We start from the raw sequence: 19,908 nt of genomic DNA, 5'->3' as shown, positions 1-19,908 counted from the left end.
TTGAGATGCATTGGGAGCCATTCCAGAGAAAAAATATTATTCTCTAAATCTTAACTGATTGGGGCAGGCCCACCTATCATTTGTCAGGTGATTTTTCTATGTGGCGTAGAGATAGTGGCCTGAAAATCAGTGGTCACACATTAGACAAATGTCAGAACATGTATGTAAAGTTTCATGAGTGCAGCCCTCAACAAAGAGCTGCAGTGGCCTTTTGAATTTGCTAAAATCACAGATGCAAGACAATGGGGAGATGATTGACTATTTTTCACACAACATTAGGGGGGGTCACAGCTGAACCGTGCCAGCTGGGGGTCTGAAATTTGTCATGCTTTAACTACTTATTGGTATGAACAAGTGTACATAGTCTCATGGAGGCATGCCTTTCACATCATCTTTGGTGTAACTTTAAGTTTATAATTACTGTATATTATATGCCTCATATTAAGCTCAGGGGGGCCTCACAGCTGAACCATACCAGCTAGGGGTCTGAAATTTGGGTTACATCAACTAGATGTAGGTGTAAACAAGCTTGCCAAGTTTCATAACTGTAGCCCCTACCTCTGACCTGCAGTGACCTTTTGAATCTGCCATGGTCGCCAATGTTAAGTGAATGGAGGCACCGCACCGGTCATTTGAGAGGCCATAACTCCATGTAGGAGTGGCCTAGGAAGATGGTTCAAAGTGTTCCTGAAACTAGACGGTCTGCTCTTGAATCACATCCATACATGTCTGTTAAGATTATGTCTTTTTCATTTGAAACCAGCTGGATTTTTGTCATAAGTGGCTGCAATGCAGTATGTAGGCCGCGCCATTCCAAATAAAAAATATTATTCTCTAGTCGGTCCATTGAGATGCATTGGGAGCCATTCCAGAGAAAAAATATTATTCTCTAAATCTTAACTGATTGGGGCAGGCCCACCTATCATTTGTCAGGTAATATTTCTATGTGGCGTAGAGATAGTGGCCTGAAAATCAGTGGTCACACATTAGACAAATGTCAGAACATGTATGTAAAGTTTCATGAGTGCAGCCCTCAACAAAGAGCTGCAGTGGCCTTTTGAATTTGCTAAAGTCACAGATGCAAGACAATGGGGAGATGATTGACTATTTTTCACACAACATTAGGGGGGGTCACAGCTGAACCGTGCCAGCTGGGGGTCTGAAATTTGTCATGCTTTAACTACTTATTGGTATGAACAAGTGTACATAGTCTCATGGAGGCATGCCTTTCACATCATCTTTGGTGTGACTTTAAGTTTATAATTACTGTATATTATATGCCTCATATTAAGCTCAGGGGGGCCTCACAGCTGAACCATAGCAGCTAGGGGTCTGAAATTTGGGTTACATCAACTAGATGTAGGTGTAAACAAGCTTGCCAAGTTTCATAACTGTAGCCCCTACCTCTGACCTGCAGTGACCTTTTGAATCTGCCAAGGTCGCCAATGTTAAGTGAATGGAGGCACCCCACCTGTCATTTGAGAGGCCATAACTCCATGTAGGAGTGGCCTAGGAAGACGGTTCAAAGTGTTCCTGAAACTAGACTGTCTGCTCCTGAATCACATCCATACATGTCTGTTAAGATTATGTCTTTTTCATTTGAAACCAGCTGGATTTTTGTCATAAGTGGCTGCAATGCAGTATGTAGGCCGCGCCATTCCAAATAAAAAATATTATTCTCTAGTCGGTCCATTGAGATGCATTGGGAGCCATTCCAGAGAAAAAATATTATTCTCTAAATCTAAACTGATTGGGGCAGGCCCACCTATCATTTGCCAGGTGATATTTCTATGTGGCGTAGAGATAGTGGCCTGAAAATCAGTGGTCACACATTAGACTTATGTCAGAACATGTATGTAAAGTGAATGGAAGCTCCCCACATGTCATTTGACAGCCCATAACTCCATGTAGAAGTGACGTATGAGGATGGTTCAAAGTGTTCCTGAAACTAGACTGTCTGCTGCTTAATCCCATCTATACATGTCTGTTAAGATTATGCCTCTTTCATTTGAAACCAGCTGGATTTTTGTCATAAGTGGCTGCAATGCAGCATGTAGGCCTCACAGCTAAACTGTACTAGCTAGGGGTCTGAAATTTGGTATGCTAGTGTAACCCCTCATGTGTCTGCGTTGTGGTTTTCACTCAAAGAACGAAGGGACGTGGGGCCATGCAGCAGTTTTATTCACCTGGCACAAATAACACAAGGTTGGGAGTCCGCAAGGCGGCACAGCTTAAAATATAAAAGCAATGCGCTGGCTTAATCTCCAAAACTGTGTCATATTTATGAATAAAATAAAATACAAAATGAACATAGGAAAGTGCATGATATGTACCTGGCACAAATAACACAAGGTTGGGAGTCCGCAGGGCGGCACAGCTTGAAATATATAAGCAATGCTAGTATGGGGAGAGACGGAATGTTAGCTATCTTCACGTGTGGTTTCAAAACTGCGACAAAAATCCATTCAAAACTACATAAACAACAACATAAAGTACACCGACAACATCTACAAGGAGGGAGATGCAATCTCTATCGATCAGTATTGATTTGAAATGTTCACTGGAGCATACATCGGAGCGCTGTTGACATAGAACTTACCGCTGGCTTAATCTCCAAAACTGAGAGAGAGCCAAGCAGTTCTACCTAAGCTACCACTAGAGGCCAGTATTTAACCACTATACGATTAGTATATATGGGGAAAAGCTGGCTCACACAGGAGTGCAAGTGGAAACAGCAAAATGTACACTGTTACACTAGAAATAGTCACATATGGAAACAAGTGTGCTACAGCTCATGGGTGTACACCTCACAATACATGATTATTTAAAATGATAATAGTCACCAATGCAAGTCAATGGGGAGCTGTTCAAGTGCCTATGTAAGTGAATGGAAGCTCCCCACTTGTCATTTCACAGCCCATAACTCCATGTAGAAGTGACGTATGAGGATGGTTCAAAGTGTTTATAAAACTAGACAGGTAGCTGCTTAATTCCATCTATACATGTCTGTTTAGATTATGCCTCTTTCATTTGAAACCAGCTGGATTTTTGTCATAAGAGCTCATGCAAGACAATGGGGAGATGAGTGACTTTATTTTTCAAACAACATTATGGGGGGTCACGGCTGAACCGTGCCAGCTGGGGGTCTGAAATTTGGTTGACATGAACTAGATGTAGCCATAAACTAGTTTGCCAAGTTTCATAACTGTAGCCCTGACCCCTGACCTGCAGTGACCTTTTTAATCTCCCAAGGTCACCAATGTTAAGTGAATGGAGGCACCCCACCTGTCATTTGAGAGGCCATAACTCCATGTAGGAGTGGCCTAGGAAGATGTTTCAAAGTGTTCCTGAAACTAGACAGGCTGCTGCTTAATCCCATCTATACATGTCTGTTAAGATTATGCGTCTTTCATTTGAAACCAGCTGGATTTTTGTCATAAGTGGCTGCAATGCAGTATGTAGGCCGCGCCGTTCCAAATAAAAAATATTATTCTCTAGTCGGTCCATTGAGATGCATTGGGAGCCATTCCAGAGAAAAAATATTATTCTCTAAATCTAAACTGATTGGGGCAGGCCCACCTATCATTTGCCAGGTGATATTTCTATGTGGCGTAGAGATAGTGGCCTGAAAATCAGTGGTCACACATTAGACTTATGTCAGAACATGTATGTAAAGTGAATGGAAGCTCCCCACATGTCATTTGACAGCCCATAACTCCATGTAGAAGTGACGTATGAGGATGGTTCAAAGTGTTTATAAAACTAGACAGGTAGCTGCTTAATTCCATCTATACATGTCTGTTTAGATTATGCCTCTTTCATTTGAAACCAGCTGGATTTTTGTCATAAGAGCTCATGCAAGACAATGGGGAGATGAGTGACTTTATTTTTCAAACAACATTATGGGGGGTCACGGCTGAACCGTGCCAGCTGGGGGTCTGAAATTTGGTTGACATGAACTAGATGTAGCCATAAACTAGTTTGCCAAGTTTCATAACTGTAGCCCTGACCCCTGACCTGCAGTGACCTTTTTAATCTCCCAAGGTCACCAATGTTAAGTGAATGGAGGCACCCCACCTGTCATTTGAGAGGCCATAACTCCATGTAGGAGTGGCCTAGGAAGATGTTTCAAAGTGTTCCTGAAACTAGACAGGCTGCTGCTTAATCCCATCTATACATGTCTGTTAAGATTATGCGTCTTTCATTTGAAACCAGCTGGATTTTTGTCATAAGTGGCTGCAATGCAGTATGTAGGCCGCGCCGTTCCAAATAAAAAATATTATTCTCTAGTCGGTCCATTGAGATGCATTGGGAGCCATTCCAGAGAAAAAATATTATTCTCTAAATCTAAACTGATTGGGGCAGGCCCACCTATCATTTGCCAGGTGATATTTCTATGTGGCGTAGAGATAGTGGCCTGAAAATCAGTGGTCACACATTAGACTTATGTCAGAACATGTATGTAAAGTGAATGGAAGCTCCCCACATGTCATTTGACAGCCCATAACTCCATGTAGAAGTGACGTATGAGGATGGTTCAAAGTGTTTATAAAACTAGACAGGTAGCTGCTTAATTCCATCTATACATGTCTGTTTAGATTATGCCTCTTTCATTTGAAACCAGCTGGATTTTTGTCATAAGAGCTCATGCAAGACAATGGGGAGATGATTGACATTATTTTTCACACAACATTATGGGGGGTCACGGCTGAACCGTGCCAGCTGGGGGTCTGAAATTTGGTTGACATGAACTAGATGTAGCCATAAACTAGTTTGCCAAGTTTCATAACTGTAGCCCTGACCCCTGACCTGCAGTGACCTTTTTAATCTGCCAAGGTCACCAATGTTAAGTGAATGGAGGCACCCCACCTGTCATTTGAGAGGCCATAACTCCATGTCGGAGTGGCCTAGGAAGATGGTTCAAAGTGTTCCTGAAACTAGACTGTCTGCTCTTGAATCCGATCCATACATGTCTGTTAAGATTATGCCTCTTTCATTTGAAACCAGCTGGATTTTTGTCATAAGAGCTCATGCAAGACAATGGGGAGATGATTGACATTATTTTTCACACAACATTATGGGGGGTCACGGCTGAACCGTGCCAGCTGGGGGTCTGAAATTTGGTTGACATGAACTAGATGTAGCCATAAACTAGTTTGCCAAGTTTCATAACTGTAGCCCTCACCCCTGACCTGCAGTGACCTTTTGAATCTGCCAAGGTCGCCAATGTTAAGTGAATGGAGGCACCCCACCTGTCATTTGAGGGGCCATAACTCCACGTAGGAGTGGCCTAGGAAGATGGTTCAAAGTGTTTCTGAAACTAGACAGTCTGCTCTTGAATCAAATCTATACTTGTCTGTTAAGATTATGCCTTTTTAATTTGAAACCAGCTGGATTTTTGTCATAAGTGGCTGCAATGCAGTATGTAGGCCGCGCCGTTCCAAATAAAAAATATTATTCTCTAGTCGGTCCATTGAGATGCATTAGGAGCCATTCCAGAGAAAAAATATTATTCTCTAAATCTAAACTGATTGGGGCAGGCCCACCTATCATTTGTCAGGTGATATTTCTATGTGGCGTAGAGATAGTGGCCTGAAAATCAGTGGTCACACATTAGACTTATGTCAGAACATGTATGTAAAGTGAATGGAAGCTCCCCACATGTCATTTGACAGCCCATAACTCCATGTAGAAGTGACGTATGAGGATGGTTCAAAGTGTTCCTGAAACTAGACTGTCTGCTGCTTAATCCCATCTATACATGTCTGTTAAGATTATGCCTCTTTCATTTGAAACCAGCTGGATTTTTGTCATAAGTGACTGCAATGCAGCATGTAGGCCTCACAGCTAAACTGTACTAGCTAGGGGTCTGAAATTTGGTATGCTAGTGTAACCCCTCATGTGTCTGCGTTGTGGTTTTCACTCAAAGAACGAAGGGACGTGGGGCCATGCAGCAGTTTTATTCACCTGGCACAAATAACACAAGGTTGGGAGTCCGCAGGGCGGCACAGCTTAAAATATAAAAGCAATGCGCTGGCTTAATCTCCAAAACTGTGTCATATTTATCAATAAAATAAAATACAAAATGAACATAGGAGAGTGCATGATATGTACCTGGCACAAATAACACAAGGTTGGGAGTCCGCAGGGAGGCACAGCTTGAAATATATAAGCAATGCTAGTATGGGGAGAGACGGAATGTTAGCTATCTTCACGTGTGGTTTCAAAACTTTGACAAAAATCCATTCAAAACTACATAAACAACAACATAAAGTACACCGACAACATCTACAAGGAGGGAGATGCAATCTCTATCGATCAGTATTGATTTGAAATGTTCACTGGAGCATACATCGGAGCGCTGTTGACATAGAACTTACCGCTGGCTTAATCTCCAAAACTGAGAGAGAGCCAAGCAGTTCTACCTAAGCTACCACTAGAGGCCAGTATTTAACCACTATACGATTAGTATATATGGGAAAAGCTGGCTCACACAGGAGTGCAAGTGGAAACAGCAAAATGTACACTGTTACACTAGAAATAGTCACATATGGAAACAAGTGTGCTACAGCTCATGGGTGTACACCTCACAATACATGATTATTTAAAATGATAATAGTCACCAATGCAAGTCAATGGGGAGCTGTTCAAGTGCCTATGTAAGTGAATGGAAGCTCCCCACTTGTCATTTCACAGCCCATAACTCCATGTAGAAGTGACGTATGAGGATGGTTCAAAGTGTTTATAAAACTAGACAGGTAGCTGCTTAATTCCATCTATACATGTCTGTTAAGATTATGCCTCCTTTATTTAAAACTAGCAGGTATTCCATAATGAGTGTCTGCAATGCAATATGTAGGCCGTGCCGTTCCAAATAAAAAATATTATTCTGTATTCGGTCCATTGAGATGCATTGGGAGCCATTCCAGAGAAAAAATATTATTCTCTAAATCTAAACTGATTGGAGCAGGCCCACCTATCATTTGTCAGGTGATATTTCTGTGTGGCGTAGAGATAGTGGCCTGAAAATCAGTGGTCACACATTAGACATATGTCAGAAAATGTATGTAAAGTTTCATGAGTGCAGCCCTCAACAAAGAGCTGCAGTGGCCTTTTGAATTTGCTAAAGTCAAAGAAGCAAGACAATGGGGAGATGATTGACTTTATTTTTCACACAACATTAGGGGGGGTCACAGCTGAACCGTGCCAGCTGGAGGTCTGAAATTTGGCCTGCTTTAACTACTTATTGGTATGAACAAGTATGCATAGTCTCATGGAGGCATGCCTTTCACAGCATCTTTGGTGTAATTTTAAGTTTATAATTACAGGATATTATATGCCTCATATTAAGCTCAGGGGGGCCTCACAGCTGAACCGTACCAGCTAGGGGTCTGAAATTTAGCATGCTAGAACTAGTCACATATGGAAACAAGTGTGCCACAGCTCATGGGTGTACACCTCACAATATATGATTATTTAAAATAATAAAAGTCACCAATGCAAGTCATCGGGGCGCTGTTTAAGTGCAGTGCTGAAATGAAGCTGAGGGGGCATCACGGCTGAATCGTATAAGTTAGGTGTCTGAAATTTGGCAAAGCCAGACTAGATGCGTACCTGAATGAGTGTGCCACATTTTATGCCTACAGCCTGCAGTGACCTTTTTATTTCCCAAGGTCCCCTATGTAAGTGAATGGAAGCACCCCACCTGTCATTTGATAGCCCATAACTCCATGTATAAATGACGTATGAATATGTTTTAAAGTGTTTCTGAAACTAAACAGTCTGCCGCTTAATCCCATCTATACATGTCTGTTAAGATTATGCCTCTTTCATTTGATACCAGCTGGATATTTGCAATAAGTGATGGTAATGCAGTCTGTAGGTCGCTCCATTCCAAATCAAAAATTTTATTCCCTAATCCAGGGGTGGCCAATCTTATCCGCAAAGGGCCGCTGTGTATACGAGTTTTCGCTGCAAATCCCTAACTATATTACTAATTAGAGGACTGATTGGCTGAAGAGTGCTCACACCTGGGTTTGAACAGCTGACCTACAGGTTATCCCAAAAACCTACATACACACCGGCCCTTTGCAGATAAGATTGGCCACCCCTGCCCTAATCGGTCCATTGAGATGCATTAGGAGCCATTCCAGAGAAAAAATATTATTCTCTAAATCTAAACTGATTGGGGCAGGCCCACCTATCATTTGTCAGGTGATATTTCTATGTGGCGTAGAGATAGTGGCCTGAAAATCAGTGGTCACACATTAGACTTATGTCAGAACATGTATGTAAAGTGAATGGAAGCTCCCCACATGTCATTTGACAGCCCATAACTCCATGTAGAAGTGACGTATGAGGATGGTTCAAAGTGTTCCTGAAACTAGACTGTCTGCTGCTTAATCCCATCTATACATGTCTGTTAAGATTATGCCTCTTTCATTTGAAACCAGCTGGATTTTTGTCATAAGTGACTGCAATGCAGCATGTAGGCCTCACAGCTAAACTGTACTAGCTAGGGGTCTGAAATTTGGTATGCTAGTGTAACCCCTCATGTGTCTGCGTTGTGGTTTTCACTCAAAGAACGAAGGGACGTGGGGCCATGCAGCAGTTTTATTCACCTGGCACAAATAACACAAGGTTGGGAGTCCGCAGGGCGGCACAGCTTAAAATATAAAAGCAATGCGCTGGCTTAATCTCCAAAACTGTGTCATATTTATCAATAAAATAAAATACAAAATGAACATAGGAGAGTGCATGATATGTACCTGGCACAAATAACACAAGGTTGGGAGTCCGCAGGGAGGCACAGCTTGAAATATATAAGCAATGCTAGTATGGGGAGAGACGGAATGTTAGCTATCTTCACGTGTGGTTTCAAAACTTTGACAAAAATCCATTCAAAACTACATAAACAACAACATAAAGTACACCGACAACATCTACAAGGAGGGAGATGCAATCTCTATCGATCAGTATTGATTTGAAATGTTCACTGGAGCATACATCGGAGCGCTGTTGACATAGAACTTACCGCTGGCTTAATCTCCAAAACTGAGAGAGAGCCAAGCAGTTCTACCTAAGCTACCACTAGAGGCCAGTATTTAACCACTATACGATTAGTATATATGGGAAAAGCTGGCTCACACAGGAGTGCAAGTGGAAACAGCAAAATGTACACTGTTACACTAGAAATAGTCACATATGGAAACAAGTGTGCTACAGCTCATGGGTGTACACCTCACAATACATGATTATTTAAAATGATAATAGTCACCAATGCAAGTCAATGGGGAGCTGTTCAAGTGCCTATGTAAGTGAATGGAAGCTCCCCACTTGTCATTTCACAGCCCATAACTCCATGTAGAAGTGACGTATGAGGATGGTTCAAAGTGTTTATAAAACTAGACAGGTAGCTGCTTAATTCCATCTATACATGTCTGTTAAGATTATGCCTCCTTTATTTAAAACTAGCAGGTATTCCATAATGAGTGTCTGCAATGCAATATGTAGGCCGTGCCGTTCCAAATAAAAAATATTATTCTGTATTCGGTCCATTGAGATGCATTGGGAGCCATTCCAGAGAAAAAATATTATTCTCTAAATCTAAACTGATTGGAGCAGGCCCACCTATCATTTGTCAGGTGATATTTCTGTGTGGCGTAGAGATAGTGGCCTGAAAATCAGTGGTCACACATTAGACATATGTCAGAAAATGTATGTAAAGTTTCATGAGTGCAGCCCTCAACAAAGAGCTGCAGTGGCCTTTTGAATTTGCTAAAGTCAAAGAAGCAAGACAATGGGGAGATGATTGACTTTATTTTTCACACAACATTAGGGGGGGTCACAGCTGAACCGTGCCAGCTGGAGGTCTGAAATTTGGCCTGCTTTAACTACTTATTGGTATGAACAAGTATGCATAGTCTCATGGAGGCATGCCTTTCACAGCATCTTTGGTGTAATTTTAAGTTTATAATTACAGGATATTATATGCCTCATATTAAGCTCAGGGGGGCCTCACAGCTGAACCGTACCAGCTAGGGGTCTGAAATTTAGCATGCTAGAACTAGTCACATATGGAAACAAGTGTGCCACAGCTCATGGGTGTACACCTCACAATATATGATTATTTAAAATAATAAAAGTCACCAATGCAAGTCATCGGGGCGCTGTTTAAGTGCAGTGCTGAAATGAAGCTGAGGGGGCATCACGGCTGAATCGTATAAGTTAGGTGTCTGAAATTTGGCAAAGCCAGACTAGATGCGTACCTGAATGAGTGTGCCACATTTTATGCCTACAGCCTGCAGTGACCTTTTTATTTCCCAAGGTCCCCTATGTAAGTGAATGGAAGCACCCCACCTGTCATTTGATAGCCCATAACTCCATGTATAAATGACGTATGAATATGTTTTAAAGTGTTTCTGAAACTAAACAGTCTGCCGCTTAATCCCATCTATACATGTCTGTTAAGATTATGCCTCTTTCATTTGATACCAGCTGGATATTTGCAATAAGTGATGGTAATGCAGTCTGTAGGTCGCTCCATTCCAAATCAAAAATTTTATTCCCTAATCCAGGGGTGGCCAATCTTATCCGCAAAGGGCCGCTGTGTATACGAGTTTTCGCTGCAAATCCCTAACTATATTACTAATTAGAGGACTGATTGGCTGAAGAGTGCTCACACCTGGGTTTGAACAGCTGACCTACAGGTTATCCCAAAAACCTACATACACACCGGCCCTTTGCAGATAAGATTGGCCACCCCTGCCCTAATCGGTCCATTGAGATGCATTAGGAGGCATTCCAGAGAAAAAACTTTAATCCCTAATTTATGCATTAACTTCAGGCCTCAAACAAACCTGAAAATGTCTGAAATTTGGCAAGAACTAGACACATATGGAAACAAGTATGCCACAGCTCATGGGTATACACCTCACGGTATAACTTTAATGATTGTTTAGAATAATAAAAGTCACCAATGCAGTCTGAAAGCCACACCGTTCCAAATCACAAATGTTATTCCCTAGTCATCTAATTAAGATGCATTGGGAGCCATTCCAAAGAAAAATATATATTTCACTAATGTAAAGTGCATGGCACAGGCCCACCTATCATTTGTCAGGTGGGGTATAGCTAGATGTCTGAATGTAGTTGGAGGGTGGTCTGGATGCTGTTCAGCCAAATAACTATTTCAATATTGTCTAAATACTAGAACTCATGGCCATAAGTGGAAATTAGCGGGAGAACATTTTAAAACAAATTTGAGGAAGCATTTCTTTACACAGCGTGTAGTTAGAGTATGGAATAGTCTTCCTGCTAGTGTAGCGGAAGCTAAAACCCTGGGTTCCTTTAAATCAGAGCTAGATAAGATTTTAACAACTCTGAGCTATTAGTTAAGTTCTCCCCAAACGAGCTTGATGGGCCGAATGGCCTCCTCTCGTTTGTAAATTTCTTATGTTCTTATATGTAGACAAATGTCAGACTATAGTCACCATTGTAGTCAGTGGGGCCCTGCCATTTCTAGATTGCAAATATTGTCTATCAGTACACTGTGCAATAAACAAAAGGTGCAAAGGCGTCCAGGTATTCAGTTTTAATCGGTTTGATTAAACCTGAATACCTGGTAGCCTTTGTACCTTTCGTGCATTACACAGCATTATGCCAGCACGCACACATGCCGACAATATCATGGCAGAGTCTGCAGCAATATACCTGTGATTGATAGCACAGGTCTTTGGCATGTTGTTGTTGCTGATTTGAAAGATCTAGCTTGACAAGTCAAAAGTTTGGACAGAGCTGCATCAGGGAAATGTGTTCCCATTTATTTACGAATTTAAGCTCCTCTATGACAACATTAGGAAGTTGCTATTTGGAATTGTAAGCGAGTTATAATTGATAGTAATGTTATTCAAATCTCTTGTCAATTAAAACTCATTACTGCTCAAGATTTTAAACACGTCATTCCTCTTTTTAAATACCCATAACTAGTCAAATAAAATCGCTAAAATATCCCGTGATTCCAAAAGCTTCTTATGCTGATAGGAAGCAAGCGTAGTATTGCATAATTAGGATCCAATATATAAATTGCTTTCCGTGGCGCAGGGCTTAGAATTACCTGGGTGATAAAGACTGGACAGTTTTACCGGTAAGGATCAATTAGAAGTTCTGTAGCATTCCACGATTTGTATCCTAATTCCTAACCATTCCAAAATACAAATATAAATCGCTACGTATTCCATTTGTTGAATCTAACTTGCTAAACAAATCGCAATACATCTGCTAGCCAAGGTGTATTTTAATGGATTGTGAGGTGTCCTCTACAACTTCTGATGACCTTGTAAGTAGTGCGTCTTTACAAAAAATGTTTAATATGTATATATATGTGTGTTTGCATGTATAGTATCCATGTAATTGTAAAAGTCAATTACGTATTGTCATTGCCTATGCATTTGTTTTATTAATTGCACATTTTTGCCTTTTGCTATTGATTGAAATGCTATGCATTGGCTCGCAAAATAAACGCGTTTTGTTTGATGGCTACTTACAAAGTATGATATTCAGACTGCTTGTTTAAAACTTTGCTTAAAGTTTTTAAACTGGGAACTGCTCTTGGAAGTATAATTTAGATTTCAATTTATCAGTACTTGAATGTTCTACTTTATATTTCTGGTTGATTATGGTGATGAGATAATCCATGTTAGTGAGGATACTTTAAATTATTTAAGTTTTTTAAACTACAGGGATCCCCGCGATATCGCGATTTTATATATATATATATATATATATATATATACACACACATACATTATATATATACATACATTATATATATACATACATTTTACATAAATATATATATATATATATATACACACACACACATATTCATATGGTATATCGCGGATTTCCACCTATCGCAGATGGGAGCGTAACTTCCACGATAGGCGGGGGATCACTGTACTTTGAAACTGAAAGGCTCCTGTGCTTGGCTGTCAATTGAGGGGTTGCGTCGCAATCATATTAGGGCAGGGTGGGCGGGATACTTTTTCGCGCGCTCGGAACCACGTGGGAAGGCTGTTTACGTGTCCAGAGGCTGGAAGACTACTGTGCCTCGTTTCGTAAGTAAAACCTTTTTTAGTCGCATTTAATCTTCTAAACTAAATTTTAAGCCACGTCACTGTTTATGTCAGAGTGAGATGATTAGACTGGAATCTTTAAACGCCACCAAAACACTGCACCCGTACAATACGGTGACTGAGAAATTTTTGCTTAGCTAATGAAGATAATAATGGCGGTGCGCATGCATGTGTATGCATGTTATTTACAATCCAGTTTATTTCCAGTGTATAATTGTGTGTAAACGTTACATTCCCTTACTTCTGTTGATTGCGGATGCACTGCCTATGTATTTGTTTTATTAATTGTACATTTTTGCCTTTTGCTATTGATTGAAATGCTATACATTAGCTCGCAAAATAAACGCTTTTTGTTTGATGGCTACTTACAAAGTATCATATTCTGACTGCTTGTTTAAAACTTTGCTTAAAGCTTTTTAAACTGGGAACTGCTTTTGGAAGTATAATTTAGATTTCAATTTATCAGTACTTGAATGTTCTACTTTATATTTCTGGTTGATTATGGTGATGAGACAATCCATGTTAGTGAGGATACTTTAAATTATTTAAGGTTTTTAAACTACAGTGATCCCCCGCGATATCGCGATGGTATATCGCGGATTTCCACCTGTCGCAGATGGGAGCGTAACTTCCACGATAGGCGGGGGATCACTGTACTTTGAAACTGAAAGGCTCCTGTGCCTGGCTGTCAATTGAGGGGTTGCGTCAGCAATCATTTCAGGGCAGGGTGGGCGGGATACTTTTTTTGCGCGCTCGGAACCACGTGGGAAGGTTGTTTATGTGTCTAGAGGTAGAGCAGGCTGGAAAGTCGTCTCCTTTCGTAAGTAATGTAAAACCTTTTTTAGTCGCATTTAATCTTCTAAACTAAATTTTAAGCCACGTCACTGTTTATCTCAGAGTGAGATGATTAGACTCGAATCTTTAAACGCGACCGAAACACTGCACCCGTACAATACGGTGACTGAGAAATGTTTGCTTAGCTAATGAAGACAATAATGGCGGTGCGCATGCATGTGTATGCATGTTATTTACAATCCATGTATAATTGAGTGTTTTAATTGTACGTTACATTCCCGGACTTCTATTGATTGCGGATTTCAAACGTTTTAAAATGGATTGATAATAATTTAATGCTTTGTTTTCTGTGGTAGGCCTCACGTACAATCAAAATGTCAGATCATGACGAAGATGCCCCCGCATCTGAGACCCAAGCGCCCCCCTCAACCGGAGAGGCTAAAAGTAAGTCACACCAATGTATAGACAATCATCCCCCTGGTGAATGTGAGACATGTAAGTGACAAAATATTGCTGATAAAATTGAATGGTGATGGTGATTGTCAAAATTATGGGTGTATGTCTTGGTATTCTTGCTGAAGATGAAGATGCCCCCGCATCTGAGACCCAAGCGCCCCCCTCAACCAAAGAGGCTAAACGTAAGTCACATCAATGTATTGTGTTGGATATATACACAGGCAAAACTAAAAACATATATATATATATATATATATATATATATATATATATATATATATATATATATATATATATATATATATATTTGTGTATAATTAATCAAAATGAATCACATTTTAATCACATTTCAATTTTTGACTCGAGAAATAAGAAATTTAAGTTTGGTTGATGAATGAATCAATATACACAAGCTTAAACTTCAAAATCTTGTTTATTTTCCCATCAGTCTACCACACAGACCAATAGATGAGTGCAGAAAACACAGAGCAAACTGTTTTCAGATCACTGGAAATTTTGACCAAAAATGCCAAAGTACTGATTGACAACTGATCCCATTTTTCAAACATCGTGTATGGAAAAAACTGAAAAACCAAACAATCCCATTTCAGTCAAACTCCCTCAAGTATCCCTGGCCAAAAATAAACAGACCAACAGTTCAAGATAAAGTACTGTGTCTACCATCTAAAATGGTATAATTACTTACCTTAAATACTTACCTGATAAGCTGTTAAGGGGGTTTCTATCTGTGACAAAGATAATATAAACACTGAAGTGCTAATTGTGCTAGTGCGCCAATAAGATTTACAATGTTATATTAGCATCCCGCTAGTCGCTAGTTAATTTGACCGCTTGTAAGTGCAAAGTATTTATTGTGTATTGTTTGAGTTGTAATATATGTATCGTGTTCAGTTTCACAGTACCTCTTTTAGTAAACATCTCAAACTGCAAGATTTGCTTCACAGATGTTTATTGGAGGAGCCTCTTATCTGTCAAGCTTAAAACTGCGCACTCACATTTCCAAGGACAGAATAAAATGCATAAATTTTTTTAATTCATTGTTTTTCCCGTAAGTAATTAATAGAAATTAACGTGTTAAAGTCCCAGCCCTAACATATATATGTCTGTGTGTGTGTGTATGGTGACCTTAAAGACATGTTTGTTTGTCCTCAGTTATTGAAAGCAGCGGACCAGAAGTTCAGCGTGATGTCAGCAACGTAATGAATGAGTTGCGAAAGTAAGCCATATAAGTAAACATTGAAAACCTTAATTTTTCACCACTACTATTCTTGCACTCTTGTGGATGTCCTCATTGATCATTCTCATTTGTTTTTTGTCTTTTTACATTTCAGATCAAAGCAGTGAGATTGGAACGGTGTCCGCTTTTTTTTTTGTCAAGGCCACTTCAGTTAGTTAAAAAAAAAAAGCTTGTTTTATACGTAATAAAAAAAAAAGATGTAAACAAATTTAAAAATGTGGCAAAAATAAAAGGTGATTGGTTTTCAGTTGGTATCTCAAAGTTTTTCATCTTGTCTCCTGTATGACCTATTGTCCATGAGTCATTGTAAGTATGCAAACACAATAACTCAGCAGTCACCATTGCTGACACTCGATACAGAGACGTGTCAAGTGTCACACTCATTGGTTGATTTCTCACGGCTGAGTCGTACGAGCTAGGGCTCTGAGTTTTGGCATGCTTGAACTAGTCGCATATGGAAACAAGTGTGCCACAGCTCATGGGTGTACACCTCACAATACATGATTATTTAAAATAGTAATAGTAATAGTAATAGTCACCAATTCAAGTCAATGGGGAGCTGTTCAAGTGCCTATATAAGTGAATGGAAGCACCCCACCTGTAATTTGACAGCCCATAACTCCATGTAGAAGTGACGTATGAGGATGTTTCTGAAACTAGACAAGCTGCTGCTTAATTGCATCTATACATGTCTGTTAAGATTATGCCTCTTTCATTTGACATCAGCTGGAGTTTTATCATAAGTGGCTGCAATGCAGTATGTAGACCATGCTGTTCCAAATAACAAATATTATTCTCTAGTCGGTCCATTGAGATGCATTGGGAGCCATTCCAGAAAAAAATTATATTCTCTAATCTAAAATGATTGGAGCAGGCCCTCCTATTATTTGTCAGTTGATATTTCTGTGTGACGTAGAGATAGTGGCCTGAAAATCAGTGGTCACACACTAGACATATGTCAGAACATGTATGCAAAGTTTCATCAGTGCAGCCCTCAACAAAGAGCTGCAGTGGCCTTTTGAATTTCCTAAAGTCACAGATGCAAGACAATGGGGAGATGATTGACTTTATTTTTCACACAACATTAGGGGGGGTCACGGCTGAACCGTACAAGCTAGGGGTCTGACATTTTGTATGCATTAACTAGTTATGGGTATGAACAAGTATGCGTAGTCTCATGGAGGCATGCCTTTCAGAACATCTCTGGTGTAATTTTAAATTTATGATTACAGGATATTATATGCCTTATATTAAGCTCAGGGGGGCCTCACAGCTAAACCGTACCAGCTAGGGGTCTGAAATTTGGCAAGCATTAACTACTTATGGGTAAGAACAAGTGTTCAAAGTCACATTAAGGCACACTTTTCATAACATCTTTGGTGCAATTTTAAATTTATAATTACAGGATATTATATTCCTCATGTTAAGCTCAGGGGGCCCTCACAGCTGAGCCGTACCAACAAGGGGTCTGAAATTTGGCATGCTTTAACAACTTTTGGGTCTGAACATACAGTCTCATACAGGGAAGCCTTTCACAACATCTTTGGTGCAATTTTAAATTTTTAATTATACGATATTATATGCTTCATATTAAGCTCAGGGGGCCCTCACAGTTGAACCCTACCAGCTAGTAGTCTGAAATTTGGTATACCTAAACTAGCTGTAGGTCTGAACAAGTTTGCCAAGTTTCATAAGTGTAGCCCTGAGCCCTGACCTGCAGTGACCTTTTGAATCTGCCAAGGTTGCCAATGTTAAGTGAATGGATGCACCCCACCTGTCATTTGAGAGGCCATAACTCCATGTAGGAGTGGCCTAGGTAGATGGTTCAAAGTGTTCCTGAAACTAGACAGTCTGCTCTTGAATCAAATCTATACTTGTCTGTTAAGATTATGCCTTTTTAATTTGAAACCAGCTGGATATTTGTCATAAGTGGCTGCAATGCAGTATGTAGGCCGCGCCGTTCCAAATAAAAAATATTATTCTCTAGTCGGTCCATTGAGATGCATTGGGAGCCATTCCAGAGAAAAAATATTATTCTCTAAATCTAAACTGATTGGGGCAGGCCCACCTATCATTTGTCAGGTGATATTTCTATGTGGCGTAGGGATAGTGGCCTGAAAATCAGCCGTCACACATTAGACATATGTCAGAACATGTATGTAAAGTTTCATGAGTGCAGCCCTCAGCAAAGAGCTGCAGTGGCCTTTTGAATTTGCTAAAGTCACAGATGCAAGACAATGGGGAGATGATTGCCTTTATTTTTCACACAACATTAGGGGGGGTCACGGCTGAACCATACGAGCTAGGACTTTGAAATTTGGCATGCATTAACTACTTATTGGTATGAACAAGTGTGCAAAGTCTCATAGAGGCAAGCCTTTCACAACATCTTTGATGTAATTTTAAAGTTTTAATGTAAGGAAATTTTAGGCCTCAGATGAAGCTGAGGGGGTGTCACAGCTGACCCGTACCAGCTAGAGGTCTGAAATTTGGCATGCATTAACTACTTATGGGTATGGACAAGTGTGCAAAATCTCATGGAGACAGACCTTTCACAACATCTTTGGTGTAATTTTAAAGTTTTAATGTAAGGATATTGTATGCCTCATATGTACCCTCTTGCTGTGTTCCAGTCAAACTTGACTGTTTTAAAAGTTTTATCTCTGAATAATGTTGTTAGCTTGATCAGACTGACTTCTGATTGCATGACTTTGTATAGAAGTGGATTTCTACAGACAAAATAAATACTATAATTTTACATAATTTGTTTTGTGTTTTATTAAACTTTTGTATACTATTAGTGTACCGGTCAGAAATTGGCAGAATGGAGGAGACAACAATTAGTGCAAAAAAACTTTCCCACGGGAACAACACCTATGTTGGCAGTTCTCACAGAAAGTTGCAACAGTGTTTCAATGACATTGAACTTTTCCCATAGATTAAGCTCAGGGGGGCCTCACAGCTAAACCGTAAGTGGTAGGGGTCTGCAATTTGGTATACATGAACTATATGTAGGTCTAAACAACTTTGCCAAGTTTCATAACTGTAGCCCTCACCCCTGACCTGCAATGACCTTTTGAATCTGCCAAGGTCGCCAATGTTAAGTGAATGGAGGCACCCCACCTGTCATTTGAGAGGCCACAACTCCATGTAGGAGTGGCCTAGGAAGATGGTTCAAAGTGTTCCTGAAACTAGACAGTCTGCTCTTGAATCACACCTATACTTGTCTGTTAAGATTATGCCTTTTTAATTTGAAACCAGCTGGATTTTTGTCATAAGTGGCTGCAATGCAGTATGTAGGCCGCGCCGTTCCAAATAAAAAATATTATTCTCTGCTCGGTCCATTGAGATGCATTGGGAGCCATTTCAGAGAAAAAATATTATTCTCTAAATCTAAACTGATTGGGGCAGGCCCACCTATCATTTGTCAGGTGATATTTCTATGTGGCGTAGAGATAGTGGCCTGAAAATCAGTGGTCACACATTAGACATATGTCAGAACATGTATGTAAAGTTTCATGAGTGCAGCCCTCAACAAAGAGCTGCAGTGGCCTTTTGAATTTGCTAAAGTCACAGATGCAAGACAATGGGGAGATGATTGCCTTTATTTTTCACACAACATTAGGGGGGGTCACGGCTGAACCATACGAGCTAGGGGTTTGAAATTTGGCATGCATTGACTACTTATTGGTATGAACAAGTGTGCAAAGTCTCATAGAGGAAAGCCTTTCACAACATCTTTGGTGTAATTTTAAAGTTTTAATGTAAGGATATTGTATGCCTCATATGTACCCTCTTGCTGTGTTCCAGTCAAACTTGACTGTTTTAAAAGTTTTATCTCTGAATAATGTTGTTAGCTTGATCAGACTGACTTCTGGTTGCATGACTTTGTCTAAAAGAGGATTTCTACAGAAAAAATAAATTTTATAATTTTACATAATTTGTATTGTGTTTTATTAAACTTTTGTATACTATTAGTGTACCGGTCAGAAATGGGCAGAATGGAGGAGACAACAATTAGTGCAAAAAAACTTTCCCACGGGAACAACACCTATGTTGGCAGTTCTCACAGAAAGTTGCAACAGTGTTTCAATGACATTGAACTTTTCCCATAGATTAAGCTCAGGGGGGTCCCACAGCTAAACCGTACGAGGTAGTGGTCTGAAATTTGGTTTACATGAACTAGTTCTAGGTATAAACAAGTTTGCCAAGTTTCATAACTGTAGCCCTCACCCCTGACCTGCAGTGACCTTTTGAATCTGC

General features: G+C 40.1%; 1 protein-coding gene across 4 annotated transcripts in view; it reads left to right on the top strand.

Annotated features, from left to right (window-relative positions):
* Positions 1-15,906, top strand: part of LOC140584042 (uncharacterized) — a 271,564-nt gene extending 255,658 nt beyond the window's left edge. For all 4 annotated transcript variants that reach the window (XM_072707986.1, XM_072707985.1, XM_072707987.1 and 1 more), the window contains 4 exons: positions 14,288-14,375; positions 14,513-14,569; positions 15,561-15,624; positions 15,740-15,906. In XM_072707986.1, coding sequence (XP_072564087.1) covers positions 14,288-14,375; positions 14,513-14,569; positions 15,561-15,608 — 193 coding nt within the window. In that variant the 3' untranslated portion in view covers positions 15,609-15,624; positions 15,740-15,906. The remainder of the gene's footprint in view (positions 1-14,287; positions 14,376-14,512; positions 14,570-15,560; positions 15,625-15,739) is intronic.
* The last annotated feature ends 4,002 nt before the right edge of the window (positions 15,907-19,908 follow it).

Source organism: Paramormyrops kingsleyae, unplaced genomic scaffold, assembly GCF_048594095.1.
Source record: "Paramormyrops kingsleyae isolate MSU_618 unplaced genomic scaffold, PKINGS_0.4 ups30, whole genome shotgun sequence".
Lineage (NCBI taxonomy): Eukaryota > Metazoa > Chordata > Actinopteri > Osteoglossiformes > Mormyridae > Paramormyrops > Paramormyrops kingsleyae.
Note: the sequence above shows the minus strand (reverse complement) of the source record. Positions and strands in the feature narration are given on the sequence as shown.